Source organism: Delphinus delphis, chromosome 3 (genome assembly GCF_949987515.2).
Source record: "Delphinus delphis chromosome 3, mDelDel1.2, whole genome shotgun sequence".
NCBI classification, from domain to species: domain Eukaryota; kingdom Metazoa; phylum Chordata; class Mammalia; order Artiodactyla; family Delphinidae; genus Delphinus; species Delphinus delphis.
The window spans coordinates 15,121,417-15,148,438 of NC_082685.1; the positions used below are offsets into that span (position 1 = coordinate 15,121,417).

General features: G+C 49.0%; 1 protein-coding gene and 1 non-coding gene across 2 annotated transcripts in view; both read right to left on the reverse strand.

The window, feature by feature from the left end:
• CYP4F22 (cytochrome P450 family 4 subfamily F member 22) overlaps positions 1-18,082 on the reverse strand; it is a 28,356-nt gene extending 10,274 nt beyond the window's left edge. Inside the window, exons 1-3 of the mRNA XM_060006717.1 lie at positions 17,982-18,082; positions 7,512-7,734; positions 4,148-4,292 (exon numbers count right to left, since the gene is read on the reverse strand). Of these exons, the coding sequence (XP_059862700.1) occupies positions 4,148-4,292; positions 7,512-7,733 (367 nt within the window). The 5' untranslated portion in view covers position 7,734; positions 17,982-18,082. The remainder of the gene's footprint in view (positions 1-4,147; positions 4,293-7,511; positions 7,735-17,981) is intronic.
• A 3,353-nt stretch (positions 18,083-21,435) lies between these two features.
• Positions 21,436-21,508, reverse strand: TRNAE-CUC (transfer RNA glutamic acid (anticodon CUC)). Its single transcript has one exon. It is a non-coding gene; the product is annotated as a tRNA-Glu (tRNA).
• Between the last annotated feature and the right edge of the window lie 5,514 nt (positions 21,509-27,022).

Consider the following 27,022-nt stretch of genomic DNA (forward strand, 5'->3'; position numbering starts at 1 on the left):
CTCAAGCACAGCTGCTCAGCCCATTTACAAAGCCTTGAATGACGTATCCCAGTCCAGACCATTCTCAGAACACCTCTCTCCTCCACCACAGCCACCCCTTCCCGCACACACCCAACTTGCTAACATCATAGAACTTTTCTCAGGTCCTTGAAAAGCTGTGTTCCCTCTCTCTTCTGAGTCTTTCCACCAGGCGTCCTCTCTGCCTCCAACACTCTTTCCTCATTCTTCCAGTCTCTGCTTGGATGCCATTCCCTCTCCCACCAATCACTCTGGATTGTATCCATCCAGTTACAAGCCCTTTGAAGGGAGGGACCTTGTTGATCACTAACATCTTGGTGCTAAATAAATTTTTATTGTATGAATGAATTAACCAATCAAAGGATGAATGAATGAGAACTATCAATGGGTAGTTGGATGGATGGTTGGATGGTTGGATGGATGGATGAATGGATAGATGGATGGATGATGGGTGGGTGGGTGGGTGGATGGATGAGTGAATGCATTCCCTTTCTATGTGCTGAATAGATCTGGGACAGGATGGGCAGGGCCCAGGAAGGAAGTACCTGAAACTCAAGTAATGTCACTTTTACCTGAGATATGATTCAGCCACCTACACTCCCCAGGCATTGGCCAATTGTATGCACAATCATCTGTCCACTCGTTCTCCCATTCTACACACCTCTGCTGCCACCTTTCTGTGCCCAACCCATGCTGGGGCCCCAGAGATGGCTCAGCTCCACACCCTGCCTGGAGGAGCTCTGGGTGTAGTGGGAAAGGGAAGCAGAGACATGCCATGTAATTAGTAAGAAGGTAGAATGTGTGCCAGGAGCAGAGGGAGGCACAGAGAAAGGGCTACTAGAAGTCAAGGCAGACTTCCAGGAAGAGGCAGCTTTGGAGGAGGAGGTGGGAGTCTAGTCACGCCTCTCCTCTCTGGGCTCTGGACTCCACGTTAGGCCCTTCAGGGGTCTTTCTGACACACAAACTTGTCCAATGGCTATCCTGCTCAAACACCTCCCATGGCTCCCTAACACCCCCAAGATAAAACACAAGCTCCTTCACTTTGTACATAGGTGCTCTGAGTCCAGCTCCTGTCTCATTTCCTACTTCTCCCCACAGGTCATCTTCACTCCAGACACCCCAAGTCACCTGAATTCCCCTGGTATTTTCACACATCTGCACTTTTGCACTTAGGACCCTCTACCTGGGACCTCTCATCAGGCAAACTCCTATGCATCCTTCAAAGCCCAGTTTCACTGATGCCTCCTCCAGGAAACCTTCTCCAAACCTTCTCTTCAGCCAAACCCTTGCTCTGTCATCCTCAGGTCCCTCCTCTAATCCAACCCTCAGCACTCAATGCCAGGAGAGCCTGTGTCCAGGCTGCCTCTCCCATCACTTTCCCCTCCAGTAACAAGGAGATGGTAACATCCACCCTGAAGAAGATCATATAAGAAAAGCCCCCACAAGTGCCCAGCAGGAAGCTTCATATTACTGTGATTGAGAGCTTGACCTCTGGGCTGGCCAGGTCTGGGTTCAAATCCCAGCCTTAACTGGTTGTGTAAACTTGGGCAAGAAAATCGAACAATCTTGCCTACCTCATGGCAACCCTACAAAAACTCAATGAACTAATGTGCTCCTGGCACACAGTAAGTGCTCATTAAATATTCATGCACATAAATGAATAACTAACCAACTGTTGGCTATTTTTACTACTGTGACTATAATTATTGCTCAGTTGTGTCAAGAACTTGTGAGATGAATAGCTGGGTCCCCAGCTCACAGCAGGACCCTAATAGGGAAAAATGAGTGCACAGACACCATGGAAAACAGTTTGGTGGTTCCTTGAAAAGTTAGACATAGAGTTCCCATGTGACCCCACAATTCTACAACTAGGTACCTACCCAAGAGAAATGAAAATATATGTCCAAAACTTGTACACACATGTTCATAGCACCATTATTCATCACAGCCAAAAGGTAGAAACAACCCAAATGTATGTCAGCAGATGAATGGATAAGCAAATGTGGTATATCCGTACATCCATACAATGAAATATTGCTCAGCCTTAAAAAAGAATGAGGTCCTGATCATTGCTACAATGAGGATGAACCTCAAAAACTATTCTGAGTGAAAGTCAGCTGCAAAGGACCACATTTTGTATCATTCCTTTCCTATGCTATACCCAGAAAAGGAAAATCCATGGGGACAGAAAGTATTTACCACTGGATGAAGAGAAGGGGGAATGGTAAGTGATAACTTAATGGCTACGAAGTGTTTTATGGGGCGATGAAAAGGTTTTGAAACTAGGGAGAGGTGACGGTTGCACAACACTGTGAACACACTAAACACCTTACACTTTAAAATAAGTAATTATATGGTATGTGATTTCCGCTCAATTTTTAAAATGAATATATGAAAACAAGCTACAATTAAATGCCTGTATATCCTGCCTTGTCTTCTATAAAGCATTCTCACCTACTTTCTCTGTATATCCCAAATGCCCCTTCAAAGATGAAGAAACAGAGGTTCTAGGAAGAGCCATGCCTTTCTCAGGGCCCATCAGCTACGTGGGTTTAAGCCTAGAGGAGCAAACCCCCGAGATGTGGTCCCAAGGAGGCCCCAATAGGGGATGGAATTTACAACTTAGGACCAGGTCTGTCCAATCTCAGGCAGACAGGCATGGAGGGGCCCGGACACCTTGGGGCCGGGAGGCCTGATGCCTCCTGACTCACACAGCCCCACCCTCTCCAAGCGGGAGTCTACCATCCAGCTCCTCCAGTGGAGGAGGCACTAGATATCCTGCCTGTCCTGAGAGAGGGCAGGGGAGAGGAGAAGAAGAGGCCTGAGCATCTACTAAATTGCCAAGCTTATGATGGGGGCTCTACTCCCTGGTCTGCTTGGAGTCTCATAACCATGCAGGGTGACACTCAGAAAACAGATGCTCTGAGCTGGTGGAGAGGGGAGGGAGGGGGAAAGAAAGAAAGAAAAAAGATATTAAAAAGGCAGAAGAGAGAAAACCTTTATCAGCACCAACTCACACTATATTACTGACTCTTCACAGCCACCCTATTTTACAGATCAGAAACTGAAGCCCTGAGAAGCTAGATGAATTGCTGGGTCACACAGCAAGTACATGCTCCAGCCTGGATTCAAGCCCAGCCCACCCAAGTCCTGGCCCAGGACTCTTTCCACAACTTGGTGCCCATCCCTTGGAAGAGTCACCCTTCCCAGCGTCCAGGTTTCCCTCTTTGTTCATTGGGGATGGTCATTCCCTTACAAATGCAATAATGCGGGACACTGAGTCATGAGGAGGGCAGAGCTGGGAAAGGGAAGGATGGCAGTTCCTTCCTCCTTCATAGCTCAGGGGGCAGCCTTGAAGGTGGTCTCCATACGTGTGTTTGCAGAGACCAAAGCTGAGGCCAGAGGTCCTAAAATTCTTGGAGCTCTTTATTTCCCATCCTTCCTCTCTCAAATGTCCCCTTATGCCTCTGGAGATGCCCAGGTACATGCGAGGCCCCCCTGAGGGCCCAGAGCCCCTCTCATGAGGAAGATAGTGCTAGGCACAGACACATTCAGCACTAAATGGTTAGGAGTGAGAATGGGAGAGTCTAGAGGAGAGACCTATGGTCTGTCTGGGGGAATCAAAGAAGGCTTCCTGGAGGAGAAGGTCATTAGAGCTGCATGTTGAAGCCTGAGCAAGAGCTTGCCAAGCACACTTGGGAATCCTGCACCTTGAAATAGGTGTGGATGGCAGAAGGGAGAAGCAATCCTTCTACCTCTCCCTCTCTGCCAGTCAGGGCCAGCCTGAAGGCTGCGATAGCCACAGTGGGAGTGTCAGAACCCAAATGATAGGAGTGCCATGGCTTAAAATTGAGCAACAACCATTTAACAAAAGCTTGGGCAAACAACTGCCTATCCGAACATGTCTGCTCTGACTCTGAGAGGTGAACATTCTCTAAAAGTTCCTGGGAATGTTATTGTCACGCCTTTTCCCATGCTGTTCCCATTATTTGTATTGCCATCGTGGCTTTGGTAAACTCCTATTCATCCTTCAAACGGCCCTTCTTCTGGATAGCCCACCTGCCTAGAAACCCAGGTAGGCTCTGGGAGTTGAGGGTTTACTCATCACTCAGAGGCCCAGCCCACCTACCTGAGGCGCCCACCAGGGGCTTGATGTAGTCAGGGTGCACCAGAACCACCAGTGGCAGGACAGGTCCTATCCACACCAGGATCACATGGTGCATGCTGTCCAGCACCTTCTTCTCATCTTGGAGGCCTGTCTCATTCGGGAGATACTGCAGAGGGTGGTAGAGAAGGGTAGTGAGAAGGTGTCCAGCCCTGGCTTCCCCCAGCCCTTCCCTCCCACCACTTCCCCGGCCCTCAAAACAAGCCAGGAAGAGCTGTATGACTGTGGGCAGTTGGCTGCACCTCACGGAGCCTCCATTCCCTCATCTGAAAACTGGGGGAAAAGTCAACTCCCCTTCTGAGGGTAGTTGAGAGGATTCATGGAATAGCAAAGTGGAAGAGCCCCAGCACAGGGCCTGACACACGGCGGGTGTTCAAGAAATAAAAGCAGTAAGAGTAAACACAATAATGATAACGGTTGGCACTTAATCTAGTACCTCTACGTTCGTAACAAAATATTACTAGTATTGTTCTCTTTAACACGTACACATGCTTGCAGTTGGGTGCTGCTGTGGGCAGTTTTCAGATATTCATGCATTCAACCCACACAAGAACCCTATGACGTAGTTGCTACTATTTTCCCCATTTTACTTTACTCCGAAGGGTCAAATGATTTGTCTTAAGATACAGGTGAGTAAAGCGACTGTCCTGGTTTGGGCTCCCCTAGAAGCAGGACCTGAGACAAGGGTTCTAGGGCAAGCAGTTTATTTGGGGGGTGATCCCCAGAAACACGGGTGGGGAGAGGAGAAGTGAGATAGAGAGGAAAGGCAGCCAGCAAAGAGTTGTCAAGGGAATTACTCCCATGGGCAACTGGGGCTCAGTCCCATTGGGGATCTCTGGGGGACATCCATCTCAGAGTCAACCCACCTGAAGGTGAGGGGGCTGGGGTGTTTTTATACCAACTCCCCTCATCCCATAATCACCGGCTGAGGTTGAAGTTCACGGTCCGCCCGTGCAGAGTGGGCTTCAGCTGCTAGAGAAAGCCTTAGAACACGGGTGCTAGCAACTAGAAGTCAGCCCACTGAAGCCAGACATGGGCCGAGAGGATGTGCGCAGACACTGGCATCACCTGCCATAGTGGTAAAGCCAGGATTTGAACACAGGCCCCCAAGTTCCAAAACGCCTGCTCTTAACCAACATGTTCTATGAGGCAGAGCACTTCAGGCTCAATGTCAGATGGATCTGAGCTCAAATCCACCCTCAGCGGCTGTGTGATCTTGGGCAAATCACCTAATCTCTCTGAGCCCCAAAGATCGAATCCATAATATAGGGCAGGTCCATCCCTATTTCATAGGCTATGAGAATTGGGAGAGCTCAGATATAAAGGAGCCTAACCCAGTGCCTGGCCAATGGTAGGGTCCAGCAATTGTAGAATGAATGAATGAATGAACAAATGACTCCTCTCTGGTTTCTGTGTCTCCTTCTTGATCAGGTTCAGCCCTGAGCCTGTCCACACCCAAGGGAGATCATGGTGTCATCCAGGTCTCATGGCCTGGGAGGCAGGATGGGCCCACGGGGTCAAGGCTGGACTTCAGAACTGGTGCTGGCCAACCTCCCATGGCACCAGAGCCTGGCCACTATTTCCAGGACCACCATCCATGCCAGAGGGCTTCCTGGAGTAAGGGCATTGGATGTGGGGCATGAAAAATGAGTAGAAGTTCATCTAACAGAGAAGGATATTCTGGGCAGAGGGCACAGTTTCGGCAAAGGCCATGGAGGTGGAAAGTCAGAGGCTTGTTCCAGGAGCAGAAAGTCATTCTATGGGACTAGAGGGAGATGGTAGAACAGGTGAGGAGGGTGGGGGTTGGAGTCTAAAGGGACTTGAACTCCAGCTGAGAAGCTGGGACTTTCTCAGGACAGCAATGGGGAGCCATGGAGGGTGTATAAGCAGGGGAGGGACATGGCTGGATTCAGGAATCCTTCTGGGACCAGGATGAGGGATGGACCGGAGGGGTAAGACTAAAGGCAGGAGCCCAGGGAGGAGGCTGGACCATGGAACAGCAGGAGAGGAGGAGGCCTGAGCAGCGGTTGGAGAATGGGAAAGAGGGAGGAGATTCAGGTACAGCCAAAACTTGGTGAGTGCTGGCTGCAGGAGGATAATAAAATGAATGTTTCTTGCACTATTGAGTGGAAATGTCTCCTGCTTCCTTCTTCTGAGACACTCACTCCAAGCAGTATCTAAAATGTGTCTAGAATCACTTGTTACTTCCAGTCTCCGCAGGACCTGAGAATTGAGCACATACATCCACCGCGGTGTAGCAGGCTCAGTGCCCAGCATGCCACAGACACGACTTCAGGAATCGTTGAAACAATCCCACGAGATCATTAGGAATGATTATAGTTCCACGTTGCAGATGAGTCATCTGTGGCACAGGGAGGTGAAATAGCTTGTCAGGGTCACACAGGCAGCACATGGTAGAAACTGGCAAGTCCACACTGGTGACCATTGCCCCAAAGTGCCTCTCCAAAGTCTTCCTCCAAGTTCAGCATGAGGAAGGTCTCCACAACTGTCCCTCGGTTTCATCTAGGCCTGGAAGGGGGATCAGCTGAGTCCAGCAGGGAAATAGGGGCTGGACTCTGGCCCCCAAAGCCTCAGCACCCTCAGGAGTCTGACTTTCTCTCTTCTGACCTCTGAAGCCCTTTTAGAAAAGTCCAGCCTTTCTCATCCAGAAGCTAGAGGGGCAAGGGTAGACAGCTAAGATCGGGGACGCTGGAACCAGACAGCCTGGGTTTAAACCCAGACGCTGCCACTTACAAGCTCTGTGACCTAAGGCCAGCTACTTAACCTCTCTGTGCCGTAGTATTCTCCGGAGAAAAATGGAGATAATCACAGGGCCTACCTTCTAAGGTTGTCAAGAGGACCAAAGGAGTTAATATTTATAAAGTGCCTGAAATAATACCTGGAATATATATGTGAAATAAGAAATGAAATGAAAGAAAAGCGTTGGAATCCTCACCTGGGACCACAGCATTAAAGAGAAAGAGAGAGTGTGTGAAACCACATTGTGGGGTAGGTGAAGCAACAAAATCTACAGGGGTGCCCCGCCTCCCGCTCTAGGATTTCACAAGCACTGGTACCTGTTGCTACAGCAATAGCCTGGAATTGTAGAGAGAGCTTTAGAGTCAGCTCTGCCTCATCCAAGCTGTGTGATCCTGGGTTCCTGCTTGCCCTCTCTGAACCTCAGTCTCACTCCGATCCTGTAAAATGGGTCTCTTCATGGCTCCAACTAGATTCTTGGGGGGATGAGGGAAGCCAGCAGGTCCGTCATCCTTACTGAACATCTGCACCTCCCCTGCCCTGCCCAGCCCACCTGCCCAGCCACACACACCATGCCCAGGTGGCCCAGCAGCCAGCTGCGCCGGGGCGGCTGGGGGAAGCAGCGCAGTCGGCAGCAGGTGATATAGAAGTGCCAGCAGAGCCTCAGGAACTGCAGCAGCAGACGGAAGAGGAAGAAGAGCAGGGAGAGAAGGAGCCCGGACAGGGCATACAAACGGAACGCCGTCTTCTCCAGTCCCAGGAGGTGCAGCAGGTGCTCTGTGATGGGCAGCATCCTGGGGGGACACACAGGGTGGGGGTCAGTGCAGGGGGGAACCACCCTCTGGCCACATGTGTGCCATACACATGATGACCTGTGGAGCCAAGCGTGATGTGCCTGGCACATAGTAGGCGCTCAGTCCATGTAAGTCCCAGACACCAAGGATGCTTCTTCCCAGAGCAGTGACCTCCAGCCAGCTGGCCCCGCCCATATGCCCTCAGCCTTGACTTCTCAGGGCATCCCTCCCAACGTCTCTGCCCGTGCACAGGTGGCCAGAGTATTAGAAAATTGAAACAAACTCCCCCTCCTCCTTCTTGCCAAAAGTAGCTCTCAATCAATGACTGATGAGTGTTGCTGGATAAATAACCCAGCTCCTTCTTTCCAGGGCAATGACCCTGAGGTGTGGGTTCTGCATGCACTGCCAGGGTTCCCCAGCAGGATTAAACTTCAGCTGCCCACAAGAGAAACCTTCTCTGTTAGCTGCCTCCTTTCCCCTGTCTTCCTTCTTTCTTCTTCTTCGTCTTCTTTTTCTCCTCCCCCTCCTCCCCCCTCCCCTCCCCCTCCCCCTCCCCTCCCCCTCCCTCTCTTCCCCTCCGCCCCTCCTCCCCCTCCTCCCCCTTCTCCCCCTCCTCCTCCCCCTTCTCCCCCTCCTCCTCCCCCTTCTCCCCCTCCTCCCCCTCCTCCTCCTCCTCCCCTCCTCCCCCTTCTCCTCCCCCTCCTCCTCTTCCTCCTCCTCCCCCTCCTCCTCCTCCTCCTCCCCCTCCTCCTCCTCCTCCTCTTCCTCCTCCTTCTTCTTCTCCTCCTCTTCCTTCTTTTTTTAATTGAGGTAAAACTCACATGATATAAAATGAAGCATTTTAAAGTGAGCAATTCAGTGGCATTAATACATTCACAATGCTGTGCAACCACCACTTCTATCTAGTTCCAAAACATTTCCATCACCCCAAAGGGAGAACCCGTCTCCATTTAGCAGTCCACTCCCCGCTCCCCCCGACCCCTGGAAACTGCTAATCTTTTTTCTGTCTCTATGGATTTGCCTATTCTGGACATTTCATATAAAGGGAGTCATACACAGCGACTTTTCGTGTCTTTTGTGGCTTCCTTCACTCAGAATGATGTTTTCAAGGTTCATCCACTTTGTAGCATGTATCAGTGCTTCATGTCTTATACTGCTGAGTAATAGTCCATTGTAAGAATTTATCACATTTTGTTTATCCATTCATCTATTGGACATTTGGGTTGTTTCCACCTTTTGACTACTATGAAATGTGCTGCTATGACCATGCATGTATATGTATTTGTTTGAGTCCCTGTTTTCAATTCTTTTAGGTTCACTGCCTTCTCCCTTATTCGTCTTTTCTGTGATCACTTCCCACATAAACTACTTGCACTCAAATCCTTGCCCTAGCGTCAGCTCCTGAAGGAACCAAAACAGAGTGGGTGTGTACCAATAATACTAATAACACAGTGACCAGGTGTAGAGCACTTACTACCTGCCATGCACCACCATCAGGGTGGTGCCTCATTTCATGGAATCTTAAAGCAATCCTTGAAGGCAGGTCCCGTCATTCTCTCCATTTTCAAGACAATTCAAGCTCAGTGCCTCCAACTCACGGGAGTTGGGAGCTGGCAGGGGTCCCCTGAACCCCCACCAAGGCCAACCTCAATCAATTTGAGGGCCCATGGATCTCAGACAACATCAAGGAGACTGCTGAAAATGCTGAGGTCCTGCTCTCATCAATCTTTTCCACTCAGTCCTATGAGCCAAGGGTTCCCTCTGTGCTCCCACCTCCTTGGACAACAGAGCTAAAGAAACCCTGCACTGCAGGTTCTCACCTGTGTCCTCAACACCCACCCACCCCTGCCAGGGGTGCCCCCTCCCAGGGCCTCCAAGCCACTGGCTCTTCCACCAGCCAAAGTCCAACCACATCATCCAGGCAGAGGTGAAGTTGCTATTGGTTGCTGTGTCCTGGGAAAGCAGGTGGATGGGTCATTACCAAATGTGGACGAACCCATTGGAATGGTCTGACTTACAAGGCAGATGACATGACGACTCACTAGGATGGCTACTATTAAAGAAAGAAAGTAAGAAAATAACAAGTGTTGGCAAGGATGTGGAGAAATTGGAAACCTATGCATTGCAGGAGTGAATGTAAAATGGTGCAGCCGTGCTGCAGAGAACAGTATGGTGGTTCCTCAAAAAATTAAACATAGAATTACCGTATGTTCTAGCAGTCCCACTTCTGGGTAGATCCCCAAAAGAAATGAAAGCAGGGGCTCAAACAGATATTTGTACACTCATGTTCATGGTGGAACTATTCGCAATAGCCAAAAAGTGAAAGCAACCCAAGCATCCATCAATGAAAAAATGGATAAACAAAATGTGGTCCATTCACACAGCGGAATATTATGCAGCCTTAAAAAGGAAGGAAATTGTAACACATGCTACAACACCGATGAAGCTTGATGACATTATGCTAAATGAAATAAGCCAGACACAAAAGGACAAATACTGTATGATTCCACTTATATGAGTTCCCTGGACTGGTCAGATTCATAGACACAGAAAGGAGGATGGTGGTTGCCAGGGTCTGGGGGAGGGGGAAATGGTGAGTTAATGTTAACAGATACAGGGTTTTAGCTGGGGATGATGGATGGTAGTGATGGTTGCACAACAATGTGAATGCCCTTAATACCACTGAACTATACACTTAAATGGTTAAAATGGTAAATGTTTTGTGTATTTTACCACAGTTAAAAATCTTTTTTAAAATACAGAAAGCCTGGTGTAGGCAATATGCCCTCTGGAGGGCTGGAGGGGGAGAGAGTAAGCAACCTTCCAAAATGAAACACAGAGAGCTCCAAGTCACGAGTCCCAGGCATATGCTCTGAACTAAGACCACTGATGTGCAATTGGGCTGCCTCTCCCATGGGCAGCTCTAGGTGACACACGCCACAGGAAGTAGCCATGGGTATTTATTTCTTTACCAATTTAGCGATGGATAATGATTTTCGCCAGCAATATCGGGGAAGCCAGCTAGCGGTTACTACGAAGAATTGTGACCTTCCTCTGGCTTCCACAGGCCAGGACTTCCACTAAGGGTTCTACATGCTTCTCTTCAGAATTCAGTTGGCAAATCACTTCTGAGCCCCTGCTATGTGTCTGACTCTGTTCTAGGCATGGGGATGTAATGATGGCAGGACAGACATGGTCCTGGCCCTTAGGGGTGGTGACCACCAACAGACATGCTAGGACACCACAGAAAGGCTACATGTTCTGAAGAAGGTAAAGTGGGGATGGGGGAGTGGCTGAATACTGCCCCCCCCCCATTGATATCCCATTCTAATCCCTAGAACCTGTGACCTTATATGGAAAAATTTTTGCAGGTGGGATTAAGGTAAGGATCTAGAGATGGGGAGATGATTCTGGATTGTCCAGGTGGGTCCTAACTGGAATCACAAGTGTCCCTCTAAGAGAGAGGCAGAGGGAGCCGAGGACCCGGGTTCAATCCCTGGTCAGGGAACTAAGATTCCGTAAGACACGTAGCGCAGCCAAAGAAAGAGAGTGAGAGAGAGGCAGAGGGAGATCCGGCACACAGAAGAGAAGGCCGTGTGAAGACAGAGGCAGGGATTGGGGTGATGCGGCCACAAGCCAAAGAACACCTGGAGCCCCCAGAAGCTGGAAGAGACAAGCAAGGATCCTCCCCTAGAGCTTTCAGAAGGAGTGTGGCCCTGCCGACACCTGGATTGCAGACTTCTGGCCTGCAAATCCAAGAGCTAATAAATTGTGTTGTTTTAAGCCATCCAGTTCCCAGAAATCTGTTACAGCAGCTACAGGGCACTAATACTCAGAGTAAGAGGATGGGGAGCAATTCTTTTAGATGAAGTGGTCCAGGGAGGCCTCTCTGGAGAGGGATATCTGGGCAGAGGCCTGAGTGAAGTGAGGAACCTATATGAAGGGGGTTTTCTTACTGAAATATGTACACACACACACACACACACACATACACCATAAGCAGCTGGGTTCTAATCCTAACTCCTCCACTGACTGCTTTTACTGTCACCCCCAGTTCCCCATATGGAACTGGGGGTAGCTGTGAGAGATGATCTCTGAGTCCACCATGGTATGACCTTTCCTGTGTGTGGTCTGGAGTCAACATATTCAGCCAACAGGTCACATGGGTCACATCTAACCCCTGGGCAAGCTGGCTGTGGTCTGGCTTCTACCCCATCCACTACAGATACCTTTCTAAAGGCCTGTCATTCCTCTGCTCTAACTCCCTCCAGGGCTCCCCACTCCCCCCAGCCTGGTATCCAAAGCCCTTTGGGAGGTGAACCCTGTCCATCCTCCACCTCAGCCACAAAGCTCCCCTTTCTCAGTCCGTTTTGGACCCCCCCTTTCTTCACCCAATTTGTAAATGTTGGTGTTCCTTAGAGCTTGGTCCTGGGTGGTCTCCTCTCCCTCTGTGCACACCTCCTGAGGATCTCACGCCCTCCCATGGCCTCCGTGACTCGTCTCTGAGGTGCCTCCCATGTCTCAGTGGCCCCCTTGATAGGTCCAGCCACCTCCTGGATATTCCCCCACGGGTATCAGATTCCCCTCACCCCCACCTCCTTCCTTCTTCCTCCATTCGATCTGTTGCCAGCTGCTGCCAGTTATCCAGCCTAAACATCTTTCACATCCATTCATTTCTCTCCATCCATCATCCCAATCGATGTCAATTCACCGCTGTGGTAGCCTCCTCCCATCGGTCCCGAGTTCCATGCTTGGCCCCCAGCAGTCCATTCTCCACACAGAAGTCAGAGGGCTCTTCCTAAAATTAAATCAGACATGACCTTCCCCTTCCTCCTATGGCCCCCCCATTACACTCTGAAAGCAATTCAGACTCCTTCCCATGGACCCCATTGCCCTGTGTGGCCTGCCCCTGCTGACACCTCCAACTCTGTCTCCCACCGCTCTCCCCCTCACTCACCCAACTCCGGCCACTCCAGCCACAGGCTAAGTTCATTCCTACCTCAGAGCCTCTACACTTGCTGTTCCCTCCACCCTGCATGCCCCTCCCCCAGCTCTGCCCGCACCAGCTTCCCCTTGTCCTCCAGGCCCAGCTCTGCCCTGACAGCCCATTTTGCACGGCAATCATCTACCTCCTTTCCTTTGCTCTCAAAAGAATTATTGAGTACCTGCTGTACGCAGTGACTTTCACAGTCATGCATGCCTTTCATCTTTCCAGTAACCCTCAGAGGAAGCTGGGGGACTTGGAGTCACAGCAAAAGCCCCCACCTCCACCCAGGAAAATCGCAGCTGATATTCTGACCAAAGAGATGTCTTCCTGAAGGATTGAAATGGGAAGGAATTGGAACAAGATAAAGTGTGAGCCCTGAAAAAGGGGTCCCTGCTCCAGGTGGGTGGGTGCATGGGAGGGCCAGAGAAAACCCTGTGCCCACCTCACCATCCCTCAGGACAGGTGCAGGCTGCAGTCTTTCCTGGGACAGACACCAGCTCTACTCCTAGCAGAAAAAACACATGCTGTGGGTCCCCAACTGGCTCTCCCCCTGGGAGCCACAGTCTTCTCATCCACAAAATGGGAATAAAAGAAAGAGGTCCATCTGATGTTCATGGGAGGAGCTCAACAAATGGGTGCATTGAGGAAGTCCTCTACTTTCCACAGCTGGGTTCCTCCTCCCCTCAAACAGAGCAGTTCTGTCCAAACCCCCAAAGAAAGTGCTACAAAAAGTTTTGAGGAGGTGCGGCCACTGTGGGAAACAATTTGATGGTCCCACAAAAAGTTAACTATAGAATCATTCCATGACCCAGAATTCCACTCCTAGGTGTATACCCAAAAGAATGGAAAACAGGGACTCCAACCGATACTTGTGTATAAATATTCATAGCGGCACTATTCACAATCACCAAAGGGTGAAAGCAGCCCAAATGTCCAACAACTGGTGATGGATAGATATCATATGGTGTATCTATACAGTGGAATATTATACAGCCATGAAAAGGAATGAAGCACTGACACAGGCTACAACACGGATGAACCTCAAAAACATCAAGCTGAGTGAAAGAAGCCAGACACAAAGGCCATGTATTGTATAATCCGGTTTATATAAAATATCCAGGATAGGTGGGAGACAGAAAGCAGATTCGTGGTTGCCAGGGGCTGGGGGGAACGGGAGTGGGGAGTGAGGAGGTCTCCCTTCTGGGTGATGGAAATGTTTTGAAAACAGATACATGTGGTGATTGCACAACATTGTGAATGTACTAAATGCCACAGAATTGTTCACTTTAAAATAGTTATTTTATGTTAGATGAATTTTGCCTCGATTTTTTTAAATGCAGAAAAAAAGGTTTTGAAGACCCATGAGAAATTTATCATGGTGGCTGCCTCTGAAAGGAGCCTGCAAAAACTGGGGGCAGGATTGGAAGGGAGGCTTACCTTTCTGTCTCCATCTTTGGGGACTTTTTGATTTTCTATACCCTGAGCACATATTGACCATTCAAAAGTGTTTTAACTATTAAAATTAATTAGTGCATTGTACAAGCCAAAGAATGAACTCTAATGTAAACTATGGACTCTAGTTAATAACAACGTTCTAGGGACTTCTCTGGTGACGCAGTGGTTAAGAATCCGCCTGCCAATGCAGGGGACACAGGTTTGATCCCTGGTCCAGGAAGATCCCACATGCCACGGAGCAGCTAAGCCCGTGAGCCAGAACTACTGAAGCCCAGCGCGCCCTAGAGCCCGCGCTCCGCAACAAGAGAAGCCAACACAATGAGAAGCCTGAGCACTGCAAGGAAGAGTAGCCCCCGCTCGCCACAACTAGAGAAAAGCCCACGCGCAGCAAGGAAGACCCAACGCAACCAATAAATAAATAAATAAGTGAAAGATGGGGGGGAAACCTAGCATGTTAAAAATAAAAATAATAATAATGTTCTATATTGGTTCATCAAGTATAACAACTGCACCACACTAATGAGAGATGTTAATAACAGTCGAGTTGAGGGGGTGTGTTGGAACCCCATACTTTCTGGGTAATTTTTCTGTAAACCTAAAACTGCTCTAAAAAGTAAAGTCTGAGGCTTCCCTGGTGGCGCAGTAGTTGAGAGTCCGCCTGCCGATGCAGGGGACACGGGTTCGTGCCCCGGTCCGGGAAAATCCCACATGCCGTGGAGCAGCTGGGCCCGTGAGCCACGGCCGCTGAGCCTGCGCGTCCGGAGCCTGTTCTCCGCGACCGGAGAGGCCACGGCAGTGAGAGGCCCGCGTACCGCAAAAAAAAAAAAAAAAAAAAGTAAAGTCTGTTAAGATTTAATTAGTTGATAGCACAGGGAACTATATTCAATATCCTGTGATAATGGAAAAGAATATAAAAAAGGAAGGAATATATATGTATAACTTAATCACTTTGCTGTACAGGAGAAATTAACACAACATTGTAAATCGACTATACGTCAATAAAAAATTAATTAGTTGAAATTAATGAAAAATGAATTAAGATGCTTCAATGGGGGGGCATGTTTGGGGATGCAGGCAGTTATTCTCTTTCTTGATCTGGGTGCTGGTGACATGCGTGGGTTCAGTTTGCAAAAACCCCAGTTCTAGAATGTGCACTTTCCTGTACGTATATTACACTTCAACTTAAAAAATTAAAAATAAAATGAAGAGGTGTTTGGGGATTGCATTATTCTTTAAAAATGCATTTTTGGATTCAAATCACAGCTCTGCCCCTCCCCAAGTAAGCAGCCTGGAGTGAGTCCAGTCCCCATCCTCAGCATCCCCATTTCCAATCTGTGAAATGGGTTAATAATAAAGGGACCTACTTCCTAAGTTTGTCTGGGACACTTCAGTGAGATGAGGCTTGGCACATAACATGCAAAATTTCCGCCATTATTCCTATTTCTATCACAATATTTATAAAAGTGAGACAAATTCAAAGCTGACACTCTCAGGATGCTGTGGGAGGCTGGCATGCCTGTTCCTCTCAGCACCAGCCCCCAATCTCATCCCAGAAGCCAGGCAAGGGCCGCAGCAGCCCCGCCCTGGCAGAGGTGGCCCCGCCCACCCCACTGGGGTGGGCATTATCTGAAGATGGAGGTGACAGTGACTGGCTCTGAGGCCGGCCCACACCCATGGAGGGCTGGTTTGTCAAGTTAGCCCAGCCACCAAACGGGGACTCGTCATACAAGGTGTGTGGACTCCTGAGAACGAATGCAGTAACGTGGAACCTGGCCCACCAGAAACCATATATCTGCCTCTTCTTGAGCCACAGGCACTGTACATACTACCTCCACTCCCCACATGGTGGCCTGACAGCCAGGCACCCAACACTGGCCCCACTGCCCTACATCCCAGCCCTGCTCTCCGTTCCCTCTAGCAGCCTGTAGTCAGACAGCCTGCCCCCTAAGCTGGCTCATGGTACCTTTTCGAACGCCTCTATGCCAGAGGGCTGTCCCATATTTTTCCAAAGTGCCAGACCCCAGACGTTATGAGCCGGGAGGGGGCCTACCCAAGTATCTGGGGTTCTGAGAGTTTCAGGGGCAGTTATGACGGCAGGGCCAGGTTGGCAGAACAGGATGTGGAGGGGTGAGTCTCACCACAGCTTTGGGCATACTTTAGGCATTTGCCTGCAGATTCTTTGGCCCAAAGGAGATCCTGGCAGAAAAAGAAGCTTAAAAATTACCAGTAAGGGCTTCCCTGGTGGCGCAGTGGTTGAGAGTCCGCCTGCCGATGCAAGGGACACGGGTTCGTGCTTCGGTCCGGGAAGATCCCACATGCCGCGGAGCGGCTGGGCCCGTGAGCCACGGCCACTGGGCCTGCGAGTCCGGAGCCTGTGCTCCGCAACGGGAGAGACCACAAGAGTGAGAGGCCCGCGTACCGCAAAAAAAAAAAAAAAACTACCAGTAATCTAGATCATTCCAGGGCTGCAATTGTCTCTGCCCATCATCTCCATCAAATGTGGCCATGCTTGGATGTGCACCTCAGAAAGGACTCCTTGGAGCTCTGCATCTTAGCTGTGTGACCTCAGGTGAGTGTCTGCACCTCTCGGAGCCTAAACTTCCTCATCCATAAGACAGGAACCCTATTACCAACTTCATGGGGCTGAGATGACAACTAAGCGTTTTTTAATGTGCTCAGCTCAGTGCTTCATCAAGGACAGTAAGTCCTTGATCAGAGGTACCTCTCACGGCTGTTGGTACTACCATCACATTCATTATTGTAACTCAGCCACCCAGGATTTCGAGAATCAGGCCCAAGTCTTTCCAGGGAGAAGAGATGGGGTCCCATACCATCTGGATGACTCTTGAATGTCTCCAGAGTCAACCAAACCCCTCTGCGGATACCAACCAAGGTCACGGCTGCACACTAGCCCAGAGCTAATGTTACTGCTCAGAAACCCAAGCTGGGCTATACAGAGAGGCCAGAGCCTTCGGAAAGTGCCCAGGATTTTGGGGTCAGCCGGGGCTGGTTTGTTCAAATCCCAGCTCCCCCATTGTCTCCCTCCCACCTCCAGCCTGAGACCTATCAGCTGGTGGGCCTCAGTTGCTTTGCATGGTCCCTGCTGGCTAGCCCCCCTCTGGTCCAAGGGGGAAGGGCCAGGCCCCTGGGACACCAGGGAGCATTCTTTCAAACAAACATCCAACGAACATCAGCTGGGACCAACTGCAGGACCTCACGCGACCCTCACGGCCAACTGTGGGGACCCAGGCAGGCATCCTCTTTTCATAGAGGGTCAGTTGGAGGCTCTGAGCCTGTGATGTGTGTGAGACTGTGAAGGCGGCGGCACCACAAGCCTAAGGTCCATCAGTGGGGCGCACTGCCTCCCCTTTAAGACAATGTGGAGTGGTGAAATCCCAGTGACCCCAGCCAGCCTTAAGCAGGCGTCACAGGGCTGGGCTTGGATCCGTCTAAGATGCCCTGATTCGGAGAGGTGTCTTCTTGAGGCCCTTCCCACCATGGACACCCAGAGAGAAGGATACACCCAGGACTCCGAGGCGCACATAGAAGAAACCTCACACAAATGCAGCGACGGTCGGGGGGACACACGCGCGCACACACACACACACAAACACACACACACGAGTCCCTCACAGGCAGTCCCGTCCTGGTTCCTGGGGATTCCCGGGGCCGGCAGTGCACCCGCCCGCCGCCGCGCGCAGACCCTCGTACCCGCGCTACCAGCCCCGGAGCTGGTGCACCTCGGGTTACCGCGCAGGGCTGAGGCCGCCCTCAGGTTACAGTCCGCCACCCCACGCGCGCTCACCCTGCGGGTCTCGGCCTCCCTCCCTCGAACCAGATCCGCCTGAACCGAAACCTCGGCTCTGACTTGCCGTCAGGCGGCCCAGCTCTTTAACCCAGACCAGCCGGCCACAAGGAGAGGCCCGCCCCTGTCACGCCCCCGATATCAACAGCCTCTGGGCGGGGACTGAGGTGCGGCCTCCAGAGATGGAGAAAACTAGATACAAGAGACATGGAGGCGTGGAGAGGGACAGAAAGGGAAAGACAACAGAGGATGAGTTGGAGAGTGACAGGTGGAGAGATGGAGAGAAAGACACAGAGACAGAGAAAGACACAGGCAAGGAGACAAAGACTTAAGATACCCAGAGGCCCCAACCATCAGAGTTCCTGCCACCCTGACTCCCTTTAGCGCCCAAATCCCCCTCTGGACCACTCTCTAGTACCCTCCTCCCACACCAGCACCCCTCAGGGCCTCCAGTTCAGGGCCTGCTCCCAAGCTGGGACAGGAGTCCCTAAGCCAGCATCCCTGGTGCCCCACGGGCCACAGGGCCTCCTCTGGGACGCCAGAAATCTGCAGACTCCACAGCCCTTGGGAGCCAGCCCTTCTGCTCCCTCTGGATCTTGGGTCCAACGCACCAGCCTGGAGCTCTGCAGCCAGCCTCTCCCTCCAGGAAGACCTCCAGCTTCAACAAGCACCACAGGGACTTCCCTGGTGGTCCAGTGGGTAAGACTCTGTGCTCACAATGCAGGGCGCCTGGGTTCGATCCCTGGTCGGGGAACTAGCTCCCCACATGCATGCCACAACTAAGAAGTCCACATGCCACAACTAAAGATCCCTCATGCAGCAACTAATATCCTGTGTACTACAGCTAAGACCCAGTGCAGCCTAAATAAATAAATAAATATTAAAAAAAAAAAAAAAAAGCAGGGCTTCCCTGGTGGTGCAGTGGTTGAGAGTCCGCCTGCCGATGCAGGAGACACGGGTTCGTGCCCCAGTCCAGGAAGGTCCCACATGCCGCAGAGCGGCTGGGCCCGTGAGTCATGGCCGCTGGGCCTGCGCGTCCAGAGCCTGTGCTCCGCAACAGAAGAGGCCACAGCAGTGAGAGGCTCGCATACTGCAAAAAAAAAAAAAAAATGCACCACAGACACTTTTTCTGCTCCTCCCACCCCACCCATCCCCTGCCAGCCACCTTGACCCCTCCAACTAGGAGGTTCTCCTTGGCCAGCCCATCTTCTCCAGATGTGCCCAGAGTCAGCCCTGCCCCCTAATGTGAGGCAGATACCATTCCCTGGCTGGTGAGTGGGCGGCTGATCTGGGCAAGTGGGCAGACAGGTTGGGAGGGCTCACAGCTGGCCCCCAGCTCCCCACCGTCTCCCCAGGACCAAGCAAACGACCTTGCACATACCAGATGCCCAAAAATATCCATCAAAGCGGAGGAAAAACACTGGAGAGCAGAGGCCCAAGCTTTTAGTGCAGGTCCATCTAGGAAAACTTAGGCACAGGATGCAGGCTTGAGGAGAGATATGACTGTCCAGGTTCAGGCAAGGGCCAGGTCAATTAGAGAAGCCTGAAGCTCTGAGAAGATAATACTCCCCTCTCAATGAGTTCCAGAGTTAGAACTGCCGTAAACCATAAAGAAGTTCAAGAGGGACTTCCCTGGTAGCACAGTGGTTAAGAAACGGCCTGCCAATGCAGGGGACACGAGTTCGATCCCTGGTCCAGGAAGATGCCACATGCTGCAGAGCAACTAAGCCCACAAGCCACAGCTACTGAGCCCGCGCACCACAGCTACTGAAGCCTGCACACCTAGAGCCTGTTCTCCACAACAGAAGAAGCCACCGCAGTGAGAAGCCCACGAACCACAACAAAGAGTAGCCCCTGCTCGCTGCAACTAGAGAGACCCCGTGCGCAGCAACAAAGACCCAACACAGCCAGTCTCCCTGACAGTGCCCCCTCCCAGGATCAGCTGGTGCTGAGCTGGGCAGTGATTGCCTCAGAATTAGTCTGTGCAACAATGGAGCACCCACTGTGCTCCAACCATTGTTTTAGGTGCTGGGAATATGGCAGAGAATAAAACAGACCAAATCCCTGTCCTCATGGAACTGAGATTCAAGTGGGGAAATAGATACAGATATTTCCATCAATGAAGGGATATAACAAAGGGTTTTGACATGAGGTAGAAGGGATTCTACTGTATGAGGTTGGGTATCAGGTCACTGGCTAAAACCTGAATAACAAGAATAAATGTTGAATCATGTTGTACATCTTGAATATACACAATTTTTATTTGTCAATTATACCTAAATAAAGCCAGAAAAGAATAAATTTTGAATGAATGAATGAATTTTTACAAGTCTGAACCTTACAGAAAATGCTCTGGCTGGTTCCCAGAGGCTGATACAAGTTATTTTAGCTATTAAGCCTGGTTATTAAGCTATTAAGCCTGGTTATTTTAGCTATTAAGCCTGGTTATTTTATTTCATTTCATTTCATTTTAGACCAGAGAAAGGTTTTTTGCAGGGCCAAGTAAGGAAAACCGGTGGCTTCTGCTACAAAAAACCCGAACTCAAGCCCAGTAATTGTATATGGCACGTGGAGGAACATTTTCTATTCATTTTCTGGTTTATGTAGTTATATTAAATGAGAGATTCGTTTGGATATGTAGAAGAAAAATATATATTTGGCCTGAACATCAAATCTGCAGTCTCATGGATATAATAATAGCATTATAAATTTTGCTTAAAATAATAAGGCTTAAAAGGAAGAGCCCCGAGAGAAAACTATTCATTAAGTAATAGAAAGGTAATAAGTACATAGGGCAAAAAGTGGTGACAGGTAATTGTGAATGGCTGAAATTTCAGAATCAAAAACGATCAGTCTGGATTAAGATAAAGACAGAGGAGGAGGCTGAAGATCTCTGAATTTGAGTTTTGGAAAAATACGAATTCCAGAAAACAAGAAGCAGAGGGCTCAAAACTTGAAGGAGGGAATTCTAGAACAAGTGTAAGATGCCCCGCTTTGCCCCAGCAGGTGGTAGACTTGGATGATTTCTTCATCCTTCATTTTCATGAAGTTCTCACTAGACGGTGAGGGTGGGAGGGGACAGTGTTTCAAGGTGAAGAAGAGGAGATACAAATAATTGAAACTTTGCTGCTTTGGAGGAGGCAGAAGGGAGGCCAAGAAAGGCAACATGAGGGATGTGACATCTGAGCTGGGACGGCAGGGAGAGGTTGGATTTCAACAGGTGCAGGAAAGGGAGTAGGGCTGAGCACAGAGAAACCAGAGGGTGTGGCTGGGCGGGTGGCTTTCTCTGGCCTCGGGATGTGAGAGACAAAGAGGCTGGAGGGGTGCAGGACCTTGAAGGCCAATCCCAGTGGCTGAGGGTTGACCTGGGGAGCAGTGGGGAGCCATGGACAGTGCTTGAGCGGGGAAGAAGCCCCCTGTTGGTTGACTTGTTTTTTGGCTTGTGGAATTTTACTTCCCCGACCAGGGATTGAACCCGGGCCCTCAGCAGTGAGAGCGCGGAGTCCTCACCACTGGACCACCAGGGAATTCCCGGTTGGCTGTTTTAAAGCACATTGGAGCTTATTTAGTTTTTAGGGTTGTGGAGGATGTCCACATGGGTGACTAGCTGGATGTGGGTTTCGAGAGAACTGAGGAGGAGAAGAGAGGGTGTCAGCCCAGCTTCTCTGCCTTTAGAGAGATGGAGAAAAGGAAGGAGGAGCAAGTTGAGGGGCCCGGGGATGGGGAAACACTTCCTGGCCACGCGACCTTGGGCAAGTCATGTGACCCCTGTAGGCCTCCATTCCTGATAGATAAAACGGGGGAGATGACCACAAGATGAGATGGTGTTTGCAGTGCGCTCAGCCCCATGCTTGGCGCAGAGCATGGGCTGGACAAACGACAGCACTTCAAGTTTGTGGTTTGATTTGGGCTATCCCAGCAGTTCTCGGCTGGGGCAGACTGTCCCTTCAGAGGACATTTGGCAATGTCTCAAGATACTTTTGATCGTCACACTGTGGAGTGAGAGATGCTACAGGGGTCTTTTGGGTGGAGGCCAGGAATGTTGCTCAACATCCTACAATGCACAGGACAGCCTCCACCACAGAGAATGATCCAGCCACAAATGTCAGTAGTGCCACAGTTGAGAAACTCTGGGTTACCTGGAGTCTAAAAGGCCTGTGGGCCATTCAGGGAGACACCCAGGAGGCAGCTAGGCCCATCAGAAGAAGTGCATCTGTGAGTCACCTGTACTGGGAAGACAGTGGATGCCAGCAGAGTGAGTCAGTGATGTTATTCCAGGAGTTGGACTGAGAAGAGGATGGGAAAGCAGAAGTGTTGATCACAACTGCACTTAGAAAGAGGACAGGCAGAGGCATGGGTCTGGAGGTGGAGATGGGTCACATCTGGGGGGCTGAGGAAGCATGGTAATAAGTTCCATCAGCTGTGCCAGAGGTCATGGAGCTCAGGCCGTAGCAAGAGACAGAACTGTGTGGTTACCAATTCACCAGAGTCTTTAGCCTGGCTCAATAGACTAAGGTCAGAGTGGGAGGGGAGGAAATGGAGGCAGTGGCCAGACCAGGGAGATGGTACCAAAAAGACATCTGGAAGTGGGTAAAGGTGGAGCATGGCATGGGTGCTGGGAAGGGCTTTTCCTGGGGCTCCAGAAGCTCACATAAGACTTTTTTTTTTTTAACATCTTTATTGGAGTATAGTTGCTTTACAATGGCATGCTAGCTTCTGCTGTATAACAAACTGAATCAGCTATACATGTACATATATCCCTATATCTCCTCCCACTTGCATGGGCGTGGAGAGGTACATCCTCCCTATCCCACCCCTCTAGGTGGTCACAAAGCACTGAGCTGATCTCCCTGTGCTATGCGGCTGCTTCCCACTAGCTATCTGTTTTACATTTGGTAGTGTATATATGTCCATGCCACTCTCTCAGTTCGTCTCAGCTTACCCTTCCCCCTCCCCGTGTCCTCAAGTCCATTCTCTACATCTGCGTCTCTATTCCTGACCTGCCTCTAGGTTCTTCAGAACCTTTTTTTTTTTTTGGATTCCATATATATGTGTTAGCATACGGTATTTGTTTTTCTCCTTCTGACTTACTTCACTCTGTATGACAGACTCTATGTCCATCCACCTCACTATAAATAACTCAATTTCATTTCTTTTTGTGGCTGAGTAATATTCCATTGTATATATGTGCCACATATTCTTTATCCATTCATCTGTCGATGGACACTTAGGTTGCTTCCATGTCCTGCCTACTGTAAATAGAGCTGCAATGAACAATGTGGTATATGACTCTTTTTGAATTATGGTTTTCTCAGGGTATATAGTGGGAGTGCTGGGTCGTATGGTAGTCCTATTTTTAGTTTTTTAAGGAACCTCCATACTCTTCTCCATGGTGGCTGTATCAATTTACATTCCAACCAACAGTGCAAGAGGGTTCCCTTTTCTCCACACCCTCTCCAGCATTTGTTGTTTGTAGATTTTCTGCTGATGGCCATTCTAACTGGTGTGAGGTGACACCTCACTGTAGTTTTGATTTGCATTTCTCTAATATTAGTAATGTTGAGCAGCTTTTCATGTGTTTCTTGGCCATCTGTACATCTTCTTTGGAGAAATGTCTGTTTAGATCTTCTGCCCATTTTTGGATTGAGTTGTTTGTTTTTTTGATATTGAACTGCATGAGCTGCTTGTATATTGTAGAGATGAATCCTTTGTCAGTTGCTTCATTTGCAAATATTTTCTCCCATTCTGAGGGTTGTCTTTTGGTCTTGTTTATGGTTTCCTTTGCTGTGCAAAAGCTTTGAAGTTTCATTAGGTCCCATTTGTTTATTTTTGTTTTTATTTCCATTTCTCTAGGAGGTGGGTCAAAAAGGATCTTGCTGTGATTTATGTCATAGAGTGTTCTGCCTATGTTTTCCTCTAGGAGTTTGATAGTGTCTGGCCTTACATTTAGGTCTTTAATCCATTCTGAGTTTATTTTTGTGTATGGTGTGAGGGAGTGTTCTAATCTCATTCTTTTACATGTAGCCGTCCAGTTTTCCCAGCACCACTTATTGAAGAGGCTGTCTTTTCTCCATTGTATATTCTTGCTTCCTTTATCAAAGATAAGGTGACCATATGTGCGTGGGTTTATCTCTGGGCTTTCTATCCTGTTCCATTGATCTATCTTTCTGTTTTTGTGCCAGTACCATACTGTCTTGATTACTGTAGCTTTATAGTATTGTCGGAAGTCCAGGAGCCTGATTCCTCCAGCTCCGTTTTTCTTTCTCAAGATTGCTTTGGCTATTCAGGGTCTTTTGGGTTTCCATACAAATTGTGAAATATTTTGTTGTAGTTCTGTGAAAAATGCTATTGGTAGTTTGATAGGGATTGCATTGAATCTGTAGATTGCTTTGGGTAGTATAGTCATTTTCACAATGTTGATTCTTCCAATCCAAGAACATTGTGTATCTCTCCATCTGTTCATATCATCTTTAATTTCTTTCATCAGTGTCAGTTTTCTGCATACAGGTCTTTCGTCTCCTTAGGTAGGTTTATTCCTAGGTATTTTATTCGTTTTGTTGCAATGGTAAATGGGAGTGTTTCCTTAATTTCTCTTTCAGATTTTTCGTCATTAGTGTGTAGGAATTCAAGAGATTTCTGTCATTAATTTTGTATCCTGCTACTTTACCAAATTCATTGATTAGCTCTAGTAGTTTTCTGGTAGCATCTTTAGGATTCTCTATGTATAGTATCATGTCATCTGCAAACAGTGACAGCTTTACTACTTCTTTTCCGGTTTGGATTCCTTTTATTTCTTTTTCTTCTCTGATTGCTGTGGTTAAAACTTCCAAAACTATGTTGAATAAGAGTGGTGAGAGTGGACAACCTTGTCTTGTTCCTGATCTTAGTGGAAATGGTTTCAGTTTTTCACCATTGAGGACAATGTTGGCTGTGGGTTAGTCATATATGGCCTTTATTATTTTGAGGAAAGTTCCCTCTATGCCTACTTTCTGGAGGGTTTTTATCACAAATGAGTGTTGAATTTTGTCAAAAGCTTTCTCTGCATCTATTGAGATGATCATATGGTTTTTCTCCTTCAATTTATTAATATGGTGTAGCACGTTGATTGATTTGCGTATATTGAAGAATCCTTGCATTCATGGAATAAATCCCACTTGATCATGGTGTAGGATCCTTTTAATGTGCTGTTGGATTCTGTTTGCTAGTATTTTGTGGAGGATTTTGCATCTATGTTCATCAGTGATATTGGCCTGTAGTTTTCTTTTTTTGTGACATCTTTGTCTGGTTTTGGTATCAGGGTGATGGTGGCCTCGTAGAATGAGTTTGGGAGGGTTCCTCCCTCTGCTATATTTTGGAAGAGTTTGAGAAGGATAGGTGTTAGCTCTTCTCTAAATTTTGATAGAATTCGCCTGTGAAGCCGTCTGGTACTCACAGCAGACTTTAAGGGGCAGAGATGAAAAGAAGAGAAATCCCCTCGTATACTCTTGATGAGGATGTAAAATGGTACAGCCACCATGGAAAAACAGTGTGGTGATTCCTTTTTTTTTTTTTTTTTTTTGTACAGCAGGTTCTCATTAGTTATCCATTTTTTACATATTAGTGTATATATGTCAATCCCAATGGTGGTTCCTTTTTTGAGGAATAGAATTACCATATGAACTCTCTAATTTCCACTCCTAAGTATATACCCAAAAAACCTGAAAACAGGGACTCAAACACATACATGAACACAGATGCTTATACCAGCATTATTCACAGTAGCCAGCCACTTGAGACCATTTTTTCCAAACCAACAAAGGCCATCTCTCCCAACTCAAAGCCTTTGCACTGCTGTTCCTTCTGCCTAGAATTCTGTTCCCTCTCAGGGGTGACTCATCTCCCACCTGGGCAGAATCTTAGTGACCTAGTTACTATGGAGAAGGCGAAATGAGCAGTAAAGAACAAGGTGTCCTTTCTGGCCTTTGTCTAGTGTGACCCAGCCCCCACCCTTCCTCTGCAAACACCTGTCTCCATTTCCCCATAGTTCCGGGAGGATTAATTTCCACCTCCCTGCATCAGGGCCCAGGGACACAGTATATGTGAAATAGAGGGTAAACGATACCACTGACATCCGCGGATACTTCATTCTACCTCCCTTAAGCCAATCAGACTCTCTCCTCCCACACCTTAGACAATTAAATGCTCTCCTATCCCTCAGCTGAACAAACTCCAATCTCCTGTTTCTCATCCAATTAGACTCCGCCCCCTTCCCCCCTCACTCCCAGCCCTCAGCCAGTCAGACTCTGCCCTCCCTCTCTTCAGCCAATCAGACACTCTCCTGCTTCTCAGACAACCAGACTCCACCTTCCTGCCCCTTGGCTAATTAAACTACTCACCTAATCCTCAACCAGTCAGACTCCCATATCCTACTTCTCAGCCAATTAGACTCTTCCTGTCTCTCCACCTAACCAATTACTTCCACCTTCCTGTCCCTCAGCTAATCTGGCTCAGCCCTCCCCTTCCCCACCTCAGCCTGTCAGAAACAACCTTCTTGTCCCTCAATCAATAAGAATGCCCCTTTAGGTGAAGCCCGCAGTAGGCCTGGCTCTGCCAGTTGCCAGCTCTGTGGACTGGAGTGCTCTTCTTAGCATCTCTGTGTCTCATTCTTCTCTACTGTAAAACGAGGGCAGTCGTCTCCTTCCCTGTTGGGGTGGTCCCGAGACTCCAACCTGAAAAGTGGATTCTCCCTTATATGTTGTATACATATGTGTTAGTATTTCTCCTCTCTCCCTCAAATCCCCAAAAGCTGTTGCCTCTACTAGAATACCCTTTCCTGCCAGACAAACTCCTATTCATCCTTCAAAACCCAGCTGCAGCAGCCCCTCCTCCAGGAGCCTTTCTGTGCTCCTCTCCCATGCTGTACTCAAGCTCCCACTGTGGACCCTCCCAGCTAGCCTGGGACTAGGTCTTTTGGGACCCCAGAATCTCCCAGCATGAGACTGGGCACAGACTATTGCTGCCATTTGAATAACTGCTGACCAACTGAGTCCATGAACAAATCA